The 13416-nt window shown below is 49.0% G+C and overlaps 1 protein-coding gene across 1 annotated transcript in view; it reads left to right on the top strand.

Annotated features, from left to right (window-relative positions):
• LOC102511285 overlaps window positions 1-13416 on the top strand; it is an 82895-nt gene that overhangs the window by 30054 nt on the left and 39425 nt on the right. The window contains exon 3 of the mRNA XM_032474713.1: window positions 2668-2981. Coding sequence (XP_032330604.1) covers window positions 2668-2981 — 314 coding nt within the window. The remainder of the gene's footprint in view (window positions 1-2667; window positions 2982-13416) is intronic.

Raw genomic sequence — 13416 nt, forward strand, 5'->3', positions numbered from 1 at the left:
CCAATAATATTAGTGGAGGAGAACTTTTAAGACTTTCTTTGCTCTGATATGTAATTTTACAGAGGCTGTGTATTGAATTTTGGGCAACTGACTAAGGATACACCAAGTTTGGGTGCTTCTAAAGCTCATTGGAGTGGATAAAAATCCAACTTGTTTTCAATTAGCCTTTTCAACCTTCAGTGTTTGCTCTTGGGGTCCTTGAGCCCCTCAAGAATAACCAACAAGGAGAAGGTGGTCTAGAGATGAAGTGACTATAGGACTTTGAAGGGCTGAAGAAGGATGGAAAAGCTTTAGCAGAGGTGGATAGAGGGATGGAGGAGGTAAGACTGTTGAAGGGGGACAGGTAAATCAAAGGATTCAAGGAGCTGAAGGGAAGTTTGAAGGTCATGAAAAGAAAGAAGGAGCATGGGGGGCAGGGAGATGGGAAGGGATGGGTATTTGCTGAGTTAGTTTAGGGAGATCCACGTTTCCAAGGCCACTGTGGCTCTAAATTATCTTTAGTGAAGTTTTGTCACTTTTTTAAGATATTGAACTGAATTAATGTCATAATGGTAGAGCAGGGAAAGAAGAGGGAGGGAACATAGTAGAGTAAGGGTTACCCATGGGATTAATTAACTAAATCAGCAATAAGACCTTAAAGGAACCAGGGAAGTCTCCTGCTTGAGAGTTAGGGAGTGAGTCCCCACTCAAAACACCAGAGAACAATTTCTTTGCTCAAAAGAATCAAAATAACTTCTTACCATGCTGTAACAGACATGATGCCCAGATCACTGGTTTGAGAACTGAATTCACCAAAGGATTCCCAAATTCATGAGCAAGAGAGGCGTTCAAAAGATTTGCAAGGTGTCATTAGTTACCTGTGCAGGGATGACAGGGTCCCATGAGGAAAGTCCAATCTTGAGCCAACTCATGGCAACATAAAACTGTCAAATAAAACAGATCCAGACTTAAGTAAGGGAGACTTTATTCAAAAAGACTATTGTAATAGGGAAAATGCTCTGACCGACAGATCCACAGACATCTCAGAATCCAACAGAAAAGGGTTCTTTTTCTTTCTGGTTTTTTTTTTTTAATAGGAAGGGATAAGCAGGGCTAGCAGGAACTTTTCTGGGAGGTGAGGGGCTATTTATGGGGATGAGAGTAGACAGCAGCATGATTGGGGTAGTTTAACAGGAACTGTTTGACTCTACACAGCCAGGAATGAGCTGCATTTTAGTGCTTGCTTAAGCTTGAGGGTGAGCCAAAATTTAGGGGTCTGTGGAGAGAAGCCTGCATAGCATTTGGTCAAACCAGTGGGTTACTTGTGAGTAATTATGTGAGCCATTACCATTCTGAAAATTCTTTCTGTATTCCTACTTTGTCTCTCTCAACATGTTGATATTGCTCAGTGTGCTCAAGAGTGATAAAAAAAAAATCATACTTTTAAAAGTCAAAACCTCAAGGCAGCCAGATTTCTAGTGTAATCGTGGCCTCAGCTTCTGAGACCTCAGTGTTCCCTGGTCAAACTTCAATGAGATCTTAACCTTTTCCATATGTCACAGACATGTTTACCCAGAGCTGTTTCTGCCACTGTCTTAGAATAACTACATAGTCATTACCAGTAGCTTTAATTAAGTAGATAGTTCACCACCCTTTTTCTGAGATAATCTCAACTCCCTACACAGACATTGTCACTGACATTTCAGGTGAAATTATAATCACTTTCCAGCAAGGAGATGAGATCATGATGTCAGCAACTTTTACTTAGGCTTCAGATAGCCCCTTTCCAGACCAGTTGATTATGACCAGTGCAGCCACTATCCCCACAGGAAATGGCACTTGGTAAGTCATTTTTTTTTTCAGATTGTTCTCATATTCCTAAAAGGAACTGAATGTATCTCAGGATATGGAGTAAGAAATACCTGGATGAAACAATTTTGCTGACTGGTTTGGAACACAGTATCTAATTATACAGGCAGGGAAGATTTTATTTTTTGAGGGAACCAGAGGCAAGAGCCACCCCAGTCTACCTACTTCAGGACCACTTGGCTTGCCTCTGTCGACAAAGGATGTTGCCTGGCATTTCAGCAAATAAAGGATGTTTTAGCCAGGAAGCCAGCAACCACAGCAGCCGCCCCTGGCGATGCACCCTGAGGGGATTCAGGATGGAGAACAGGATATTGGCCCTAGATAGTTAAGGTGCAAATGAAAGGAAAGATTTCAATAAGCCCATACAAAGAAAAGCACTAAATTCATTAACTGAAGACGGCTGTTTCTGTGATTAGCAGTAAACTTTTGATGTTCAACTACTAGTTGTTTTTTTTCCCAACAAAAACGCCTACCTGGCTCCTCTCTTACCTCTTTGGAACAGTCCCTCAGAGACATCTGAGAGGCTGTTTCCCCGGCGCTAGTTAAGTCCAAACAAAACTCGCAACTTTTACGCTGTGCGTCTTTCTTCAGCCCACACCTCCTCCATCTTCGCCACAAAGGTCCTGTCAGAAGTCTTTTCTCTTGTCTCAGGTTAAAAATACTGACATTCACAAAACCGACTCCAAAGCCGAAGGCTACCTGCACTGAAGGAGGTAATGCTTCTAAGCTCCCAGACCCTTAGCCCTGGCCTGGCGCGGTGGGAACTACATTACCCAGAAGGCTCTGCACCGTGAGCCTCGGGTCGCTGGGCCAATGAAGAACCCGGAGAGGGACGTTTCCGTGCCGTGCGCACCACTTCGGGGCGGGACTTCTGGGCTAGTCCTCCTGGCGGTTATTTTATTTGGTCTTGGTTTGGTTCCCGGATCAGAGGCGCCAAAGCAGGGTTGTACCCGAGATGGCAGGGGAGAAAGCGTTGTCCCCACTGCACAGAGGTGGGTCTGAGGCTTGGCAGCGTCGCCGCCCGCGTCACCCTGCCGCCGGCTGGGCCGGGGACGACGGAGCCCGGGTCCCCGCCCCGGTCGCCCGCCGCTGCTGGATCTGAGGCGGCAGCTGCGCTGTCGGACCGGGCGCAGGTGGGTGCTGCTATTCCCAGGTCGTCACCCGACTCGGACCCCCCCCCCCCCAACTCCAAATGCTAAATCCCGGGATGAAGGTGCCTGCCCAGATCACTGAAGCGCAGGCGACTGTGTCCAGGACAGTGGGTGCTCGTGAGCGGGGTCCCTTCCTAATAGACAGTGAGAAAAGATGTGGGAGAGTTGCGGGCAGAGGGACCAGCATGTGCAAAGACTTGGCTGTGCGGCTGCGTCGGGAGCGTTTGGCACACCTAGGATGCGTGGTGTCTGTAAGGAATGCAGCGTGAGGGGAGGAGGCACATGCATGTGGAATGGCAACCTTACCAGCTGGCCCTTCATTCCTAGGGCGCTCCAGGCCTTGAGGAGTTTGTGAACAGCAAAGGAACACAATCTGGGTTAAGACTTTTGAAGTTTTTCAAAGGTGGGTCAGATTGGAGTTAGAGGGAGGGAGACCAATGAAGAGGCTGCTGCAATTGACTGGGGCCAGACCTGAGTGATGGCATCAGTGGAGGCCAAAGCCCGCAGTGTTTCCTGCTGCATCAGATGCTGTGAACGAAGGTAGCCAGTGAAGGACGATCCTAAGATTTGTTTGTTTTCTTTCTTTCTTTCTTTTTTTTCCTGAACATCTGGGAGAATGGAGATGGAGAAGTTGGGTGGAGGGAGCAGGTCTTGTGTTGCTGGGGAGGTCAGCGGTTGGGTTTTGGACTTGGTGATTCTGAGATGTTCCAGAAGTGTGTGTATGTGTGTGTGCGTGTGTGTGTGTGTCACATGGACAGCTGGACAAGCAAGTCTGCAGTTTTAGGAGGAGTCTAGGCTGGAGATGTCAAGGAAACTTCAGATGTGGATCAGGGCATAGCCGGGGGGTCAGATTTAGGGGAGGGAATCTTAAGGTTATGTCAAATGAGCCTGAAGTGACAAGGGAGGGCTGGAGAGTAGGTACAGCGGATGGGCATCCCCAAAACTGCCTCCAGAGAGGAGGAGGCCTTCAGCCCTAGTGGCTCTGGCTATTCTCTGAAGAGAGAGAGGCCTGCACTGGGTAAGGAGCCTGAGCTGGGGAATGGTGTGTGTTCACTGCTCTGTGAGCTCAGCAGCATGTGTCTACTCCCTGTGAGCAAGAGAAGAGTCGGCCAGGCCAGACCAGACCAGTGTGCCAGCTCCTTCAGCCGTCAAGCCCCCTCGGCAGGAAGGATGATCCAGTGTTCCAATGGAAGTTTCCTTGAGCAGGTTGGCCTTCAGGGGACCATGCAGCAGGCCGGCTGTACTGCTGAAAGAGCTAGCATCCCACTGGCCTCTTGACCCACTCCCCAGAATTTGTTTATGAAATAATTGCTACTTTAAACATTTCTCTAAAGAAAAACACATGATAGAAATTTAAAATGTGGATTTAACTAGTTGAATGTATACGAATTCTTACTAATTGTTTGAAAAGTTACTACACCTCTAAGCATTTGATTAAAATCAAGAGTCTTAAATATCACGTTAATTTAAATGCTTAAAAAGCAGGAAAGCCACCCACATTTTCAAAAGCTCATCACCTTATTTGCTCCCAAGCATTTACCAAAGTGTTAAACCTGTGGACAGTAAAAGCTGATATTTAGGAGTTGACATGTACCAAAGTGTTTGATACCAACAAAGCCCTCAGAGATGGGTACCATTTTTATGCCCATCTGACAGTTGAGGACGTTGGTGCAAAGAGAGGTTGAGTCCTTATGCGAGTTCATGCAGCAGATACAAAGCAGTGCGGTGATTTGAATCCAGGTGTCCCTTTGGATGTAAACATACACCAGGTCGTTAATTCTCTATCAGTCATCCTGATTACTCTCATCATAGCCCTGATGGCTCTTAGGACTTGTCTTATTTTTTCATTAGTTGTCCACGTGGCTTCATTCCTAACTTCATTACAGGACCCCCTCCCCACCCCCCAGTGTCCCCTCCTCAGAGAAGCCTTCCTTGGCTGCCCTGTGGAGAATTGCCTTAAGTCTCTCCTGTCTCACTCTTATTCTGTTGCCTTGAGGATTCTCTTGCTCATTCATATAGATCCTTGTGGCTGATCTGTCTCTAACTTTGGAATGTGAGCCCTGTTCGTGTTCTCTGCCCAGGCCTAGAGCAGTGCTGGTCTGGACCAGGTGCTCAGTGAGTGAGTGACTGATGCTCCCCTCCACGGGCTCCCCTCATGCTTAGAATAACTCCAGCCTCCCTGCCGTGACTTGGAAAGTCCCGTCTGATCTGTCCTGGGGAACCACCTCTGACTGTGTCTCCTATTGCCCGCTGCCACCCAGCCATGACAACCTGAATGTGTCAAGCTCATTCCCTGTTTCCGGCCTTTGCCCTCGGAGTTCTCCTCAATCGGGACGCTGTCACCAGACCCCTTCCTGTCTGCCCTTTCACATCCTTCCAGGCTCTGCTCACATGTCACCTCTTTGAAGAGGCCTTTCCTGGCAGTTCTAGGTAAAATAGCCTCAGTCCCCTCCTGCCCTCACTTGGGCATTTTTTGTGCAGGGAATTTGGCACAATTACAAAAGCAAAGATGCAGGCTGAGTTGAGCTTGTCCAGGTTGCTGAATAAATAGAAATAAAATAGGAAAAATACTAATAACAAAACAATCATAAGAGTTGGCCTGTGATATGCACTGAGGAGCCATTATTATGGACCTCCTCACTTAAATCTCACCTTCTTAGAATTAGATTTTCTTATTATCCTTATTTTACAGAAGAGGACATTGAGTCTCTGAGAAGTTGTGTTACCTGCCCAAGGTCACACAGCTCTAAAGTTGCGAAAACTCAAACTCAATACATCAGCCTCAGAGCCTCCACTTGTAACCATGACAATACCCACAGTGGGCTGGGGCGGCCTCGGGGAGACACCTGAGTCAGCTTTGCAGGGTAGGTTTGGGCTTAGGAATGAGGAGGGCATACGGGGCATTCCAGGCAGAGGGAACCACGTGGGTGAGGGCAGGGGGGTGTGTGTTGCAGCAGGCATGAGAGGGCCTGCGTGGCTGCTGCGCAGGTTCTGGAGGGCAGATAATGAGATAGCTTGCTTGATGCTCATCTCACCCTGATTGTGGTCATGGAGGAGCATGCAGGTTATACACATGGACCTGGAACCAGAGGGACCTGACTTCAGCATGCTGCTTATTTGACGTGTGACTCTGGTTCACCCTCCCTGAGCCTAGCATGCTGACTGTGACATTGAGATGATGCTGGTGTTGACCTCATGGGCTCTGGGAAGAGAGATACAAGTAGCCAAAACACACTGAGCACAGACATGTGCCTGGCATCCCAGTGTTTGCCTGGGGAACATTTTCTGTTTCATCCTCACAATAGCCTGGCGAAGTGTGAACTTTTAGTGGATTGATGCAGAAATTGCTGTTCAGAGAAATGAAGTGACCTCCCCAAGGTCACACAGCTGGTATGTGTCAGACTGAAGAAGCTTGGTTCAGACTTAGGAATCTGGCTCCAGTGCTGGGGACGGTTCATCACTTTAATACGGCGCATGAGGCGCTCAGCACGGAGCCAGGCACACAGCGAGGACCAGTAAGACTCGGCAGCTGCTGCTGCTGGTGCTGTTACCATTACTGGTGTTATGATTATTATCAACATTACTTCCTCCTTCCTCTGACGTGCTCCAGTGCTTACTCTCTCTGTCCTCATCTCAGGACCCAGGGACTTGTTATTATCTTGTGTCATTCTCCGGTGGCTTCCCCTAAAGAAGACTTCACTCTGACCCCATTGCATTCTGTGCACCTCCCCCTTGAGCCCCGCAAAGAGCTAGGCCCCCAGGCACACGGGGATTCAGGTCTTGGGCCCCTCTGGATTGTTTCCAGTGACTGAGTGACAGATTCTGATCACATCCTATAATCACAAGGTCAACATCCCTGTCTCTCTTTGACTTTCTAGGGATCAGAGGATGTGGCTATGACCTTCACTTTGGGTTCCTGGCCTAGAAGACCTAACCCAAAGGGCCCTGTACGAGGAGGTGATGCTGCCCAGCTGGCTGACCTGCTTCTGCCGGGCAGGTCCTTGCCTGTGCCGCTTTAGAGGCCCTGCAGCTGCCTCCACTCTGCCCCCGCGCTCCAGGCCTGGCTCTCCCCGGGGGCCTGGGGGCCTGCCCTCGCCCCTCCCCGTAGCTCCTGATGTCCTGCCCTGTCTCCCTGTGTCTCTCCCAGGGATTGGTGGGGCTAGAATCAGAGTCCTCTTCAAGATGATACAAAACAAAGGGAGACTTCATTAGAAGGGAATGGGGTTATATTGCAGAAACCAAGGGCAGGATGTCCAGCTGGGCCCCATGAGAGGCTGAAATGCAGAACTGAACCGAACCGCCATCTGTCTCGGCCTCGAGTACTTAAGGTACTCGGCACGGTCCCCGAGACAGGTCTACGGCCATGGCCTCTCTCTTCGTGTCGGCTCAGTCTGCTCTCGGCCCAGTGGCTCCTTCTGCTGCAGTGAGTTTGAGGCAGGAATTGGTCACCCCAGTTCTCACTCTCTGAGACCCCAGATTCCTTGCCTCTACTTTTCTCTGCAAGCTTCACCTCTTTCCTCTCAAGCTCTCTCTGCACTTGGACTTGCCTGCGTGGTTGTCCTTGAGGCAGGAAATGGAGCCTGCATTTCCCTCGACTTTTCACCCCCCTGCCCGTCGCAGGCTGGCCTCTGTCTGAGCTCCTCATCCCAGGTTTCCACACGGGGGAAGCCGGCTGGCCTGGCGTGGTGGAGGAACGGGCCCCCACAGCCCCTACAGCAGGGACTGGTGACGGGCTGTTCTCCAAGGAGGGGGGTGAGTCAGACCAATGCCAAGAAGGCATTTGTCATCACTGTCGCCTGGTACCTTTCAGAGGAAAACACAGTTTCGGTTAAAGGGTAAAAGCTCAGTTGTGCCCAGGTGCCTGCAGGGTCTGCCCCTGTTTCCTGAGGCCTGGGCCAAGACCTCCAGGGGTGCGCGAGGTGAGTGTAGAGGGTGTGCGGGCACATCGCCACACGGCACTGACAGGCAGCCTGAGAAAGCCGTGCCTTCCCCTCTTGTCTGTGGTCAGCATGGAGGGAACAGTGACCATTCCATGAGCACTGCCCAGCTGTCAGGCCTGCTCTGGGCACCGTCCATGCGCCACTCATTTCCTTCTCCCAGTGTCTCCCTGGGCAGTGCAGGGAAGTTCAGCCAGTGCAGTGAGTCTCAGCTGAGAAAACGGCCCTTGACTTTGAGATGTCCTCTGCCCTTCTTTTGTGAAATATTGAGGAGAGTAGACGATGCGTGTGATGTCTGAATAAATGTCCTTAATTGACCAAATAACTATGTGGGTTTCATGGGTTATATTTTTTACTGGTTCATAAAATGCCAGATTCTGAGAATCACCATATTAGCCACTCCCACTAGCCCCTATTTCCTGAAGAGTAAATCCTCCCATTCATAGCCCTTCGTCTCCATGTCCCACTCTCCACAGAGCTGCTTCCTCCTTAGTGTAGCACTCAGGAGCCCGGGCTCTGCAGCCAGACTGCCTGTGCCACATCCCAGCTCCGCTGCTCTTGAGCTCTGTGATGCTGGACAAGTTACTTAACCTCTCTGTGCTTCGGTTTCCTCATTGGTGAAATGGGGTAAAACAGTATCTAATTCACACAGCTGTTTCAAGGGAAAGTAATGTATGAGAAGGCTTAGAACATAGCCTGCTGTTCACTGACGATGCTGATTGGTGATTATGGTCCCTGTTGTGATCACGATTGATTACGACTGATACTGTCATCATCGTCATCATGCTTGGACTCGGCACCTTCTGAAGCCACGTTGAGTAGTCCTGTGGAGAAACATCACAGGTGGCAGACACAGCCATACCTGCACTCCCGTCTGGCCTCGGCCACTCATCATTTCCAGGCATGCCCCATGACAAATCAGTTTATGTCCCTGAGCCTCCGTGCCTTCATTCCTGAAATGGTGCCTGTCACAACACCTGCTCCCTGAGGATGCCGTGAGAAAAACCAGAAGTAGAATTCTTTAGTACAGGGCCAAGAGCAGGAAGGACCTAAGCAAGCCTTGGATCAGTGAAGACGCATTACCACGTTCTGGAATGATGAGACTCACCATTCACTATGTGACTTCTCCAGGTGAGTCCCTAAACTTAGCTGAAGTTTATGAATGTACTTAAGGTACTCGGCACGGTCCCCGAGACTTGGTAAGAATCCATAATCGTTTTGGTCTTGCTGCTCGAATTGAAATTCTCATGGCAGGATGGCAAAGAAGCACCTGCACTTGGGAGTCACAGCGCGAATCTTGGCGCTGCTGCTTACTTTCTCTCTGGGCCTTCTCGGTTTCCCCATCTGTGAGAGGGACAATAGTCGTACTGGCCTGATAGTTGATTATATGAATTAAACTCGTATTTGTAAAGCTCTTAGGAAAGAACTGGACACGTGGCATGGGCTATCTACATTTTTCTTAAGTAAGATAAATGAGTACATTCCATCTGTCTTTCCACCCAACCTCTGGTGGTCTGTTTACCAAAGAATTGGTCAGAAGAATAACTGAATGGAAACCTGTCCCAGATGGCCAAATGGCTCCCACTGGCTGGGCTTCCCTGGCCTCAGCATCCACACAGCCTTTCCCAGGAGGTCAGAGCGATCCCCCACTCCATGGGATAGTGGGCAGGGCTCCTACCCTTCCTCCCTGAGGGGGATCAAGCCCTCGGCCCCGTGCTCTCCTGAATCTCTGACTCCAGCCTGGGAAATCTGCAGCTAATGGAGGCTGAACACATGGACACAGACCGGCCTTCTCCCCTCATTCGGGGGACCTCACCTTTGAGCCTGTTTCCTCACGTAGAAGATGGAATGATAAGTATCCCCTGGGGCCGCGGCGAAGATTACATGAAGACGTCCTTGCAAAGCGCCTCACACCAGGCCCGGCTGAAGACGAGCGCTGCTGTGAAATAACGCAGACGCCTCACTGAGCTCCCTGATCAGGTGCACGTGCAACAGAAGACCAGCTCAGACGGGTTTCCCCTGAGGCACGTTCACTCCCCAGCAGGTGAGCAGCCCGAGCGGGGGTCCAGCTCCATGGCTGGTACTGCCATCGGGGATGTCAGGGTTCTCGCGCATCCGGGTGTCTGTCTTGTCCTCAGGCTGGCCACCTCCCAGGGGTTGTGGGATGACTGGGCTAGCACGCCTCCACCAGTTACCCCTCTCCCCCCACTCCAGAAGGAATGCTTTGTCTTCAGAGTGCTTGCCTGGCCTGGGCCATCCGCCTCCCTCGGGTTTCTGACTATGGTGAGATGCCTTTTACCGACCGACTTAGACCCGTGCTTTTCATCCTCCTTGCCTCCTTAGGCTGCAGTGAGCCTCCCCCTTGTTCTATCTGGGAACTCCTACTGCCCAATCAGGAGTCAGCTCGTGGGACACCTCCTCTGGGAAGCCTCCCCTCATCTCCTCACTCCCACCTGGGCCTGGTTAGGCGCTACTTCCCTGTGTTCTCGTCACACCATGAGACGCCCTCTCTTAGACCAAGGGCAGCACACGGTGTCGCAGAGCCTACCACTTCCCAGCTGGCCTCACCTGAGGGAACATCGCTCCAGGGGCAGCTGACTCAGGGAGCCTCAGGGCCATCCACATTGGGGTGATCCAGGGAGCAGCAAGCACTGGCCTTCTGAAGTGCAGGAAAGGTGCCTGAGACCATGGCCAGTCCTGCAGAAGACCTTCCCCAGGAGGACGAGCCCTGAAAGCCATAGTGCAAGCACAGAGAATACACGGTATGCACTCTTTGGGTGTTGCAGCAGCAATTTGCGGGAAGATTCTGCGAAGGAATGGGGTTCATCCAGGCCCGGTAAAGACCGCGTGCTTCATCCAGGAAGGATTCTTGCCAACGCAAGGACTGGCAGGAAGGGTTTAATAGGACTTTCCTCTTCGTTCAACACCAGGAGATTCACACTGGGAAGAAGCCCTGCGAGGGCAGCAAGCGCCACAGACAGTCTCATGACAGAGGGCACCTCACTGGCCTCTCATCCGTGCCGGGAAGGAGCCCAGAGGAGAGTGGCGTGGACAGGCGTTCACATGCCACTCGGCTCTTGTCCCGTGTAAAGTAACGCACTCGAGAGAAAAGCCCTCTGAGGGCAAAGCAGGCAGGGAAGCCTTTTAACCTGACACACAGGGAGGTGTGCTGAGAAGCCCTGTAGATCGCGGAGCGTGCAGCCTTCATCTGTGGCTCACAGCCCACGTCGCTCCAGCGTTTTCCCCCTGGAGGGAAGCCCTCTGGGTGCACTGAGAGCCGGAAAGCCGTCGGTCAGAGCAGATGCCTCAGCCTGAGCCCTGTCCGCCCTGGTCCTTTGTGTTTATGCAGGGAGCCGTCCTGGCTCTGCTGCCTCATCTGTTAGGTCCTTGTTTATTAAAAACCATTTAAGATAAGTGTTTCATTTTGTATGGGTGCGTGTAGCTGTGTGTTTGTGTCCCCGGGTAGAGTTACTCTTCATATAGGAAGCCCTTTGCTGTGAGGATTAAAGACGGTTGTTCATCCTGGCTTCTAGGCCGGCTCCCTTCACTGCTCTCCTTAACTCCGTGGCTACCATTCAGCAGGGGAATATTATTGTTCATTAGTTATTGGCCTCATTGTGCCAACTGAGAAATATCCTAGTATCAACCACGTTAAAACCCTTTCCACTCTCTATTTCCAGTTTCCCAAGTCAACATTCATCCCTGAAATACCCCAACTGTATTTTATTTAATGTTTTTCTCCTTGCAACCAGGTGTTTCCTAAGGCCCCAGGGGCTGCTAGCCAAGGTGATATCTGACTTGTCACTCTGCACTCAACTGTGACAAAGTCTTAGGTTGACACTTGTCCTTTCTAATGTCATCCTTAACATTTTCTCTCCCTTTCCTATTTGGTCTCCCACAGACACAGGAAGCTCTGCATCTCCTGACATTGTCAGATTCCATTTAATTCCCTCCTCAAAAAAACTCCCAACACTCCATAGCCCATGCTATCAGGCTGTAACTCCAGCTACCACTTCTGCAGTCATTACCAACATCTTGCTCAAAATGCTTTCTTTATTGGAGGCCTGGACTCTTGATTCATGGCCTCTCCCTCCTCCCCTATTCCTGTTATGATCCACCATGACTTGAGCATCTGTGATGGGTGACCCAACCAAAGCTCCATAACCTCAGTGCCTCACCATCTTGACTTACAATGATCTTTTCTTCCACTCCACTGCAACCAAGACTCCAGTGGTTATACCTGGAACATTGTCATCCACACCCCCAGTTACCTGGCCACACTCTTAGCCTTCTGCCACCATACTCTCAGATATTTTATAATCTAGGTTTTCAATTCACTGACACCATTGTATTCTCATTCTCGGTGACCTCCTTTACCTCTATAGAAATCTTAAATTCCGTGTTTTGTTATTACTGCAAATCACTTGAAAACAAACTCAAGAACTACATAGTCCAAAATGGTAGATACATGTCACTACTGAGCAATTGAAATGTGGCTAGTATGACTGAGGAACTTAATTTTTAATTTTGTGGCAAATTAAAGTTATATATGTTTAAGGAATACAACATGATGATTTGATATATGTACACATTGTGAAATGATTACCACAATCAAATTAATGAACATATCCATCACAACACATGATTACCTTTTTTTTTTTGGTGTGGTGAGAATGCTTAATATTACTCTCTTAGCATATTTCAAGTATACAATATAGTATAAGTTAAATATAGCCATCACGCTGCACATTAGATCCCTAGAACTTATTTATCTCATAGCTAAAAGTTTGGTCCCTTTGACCAATATCTCAAAATTTTTTACATCCCCAATGCCCAGTTCTATTAATCATTCTCTGGTTCTATGATCCTGACTTTTTTAAAAATCCCACCATATAAGTGAGATCATACAGTATTTGTCTTTCTCTATCTGGCTTATTTCACTTAGTATAATGTCCTCCAGTTTCATCTATGTTGTTGCAAATGTCAGAATCTTCTTTTATGGCTGAATAATATTCCATTGTGTATATTTTATCATATTTTTAATCCAGGCATATGTTGATGGACACTTGAGTTGTTTCCACATCTTGGTTATTGTATATAACGCTGCAATGAACATGTGGGTGCAGGTGTCTCTTTGAGATAGTGGTTTCATTTCCTTTGGATATATACCCAGAAGTAGGTTTGCTGAATCATACGGTGGTTCTTTTTTAGTGTTTTGAGGAAACTTCACACTCTTTTCTACATTATTTGCACCAATTTACATTCCCACCAACAGTGAACTAGGGTTCCCTTTTCTCCACATCATTGCCATTACTTGTTATCTGTTGTTTTTGATGTGAGGTGATAACCTTATTGTGACATTCTGAAAGGTATGAAGTGATACCTTATTGTGGTTTTGATTTGCATTTCTCTAATAATTAGTGATGTTGAGAATCTTTTCATGTGCCTCTTGGCCAGCTTTGTTCTTTTTCTTCAGTATG

Source organism: Camelus ferus, chromosome X (assembly GCF_009834535.1).
Source record: "Camelus ferus isolate YT-003-E chromosome X, BCGSAC_Cfer_1.0, whole genome shotgun sequence".
NCBI classification, from domain to species: Eukaryota; Metazoa; Chordata; class Mammalia; order Artiodactyla; family Camelidae; genus Camelus; species Camelus ferus.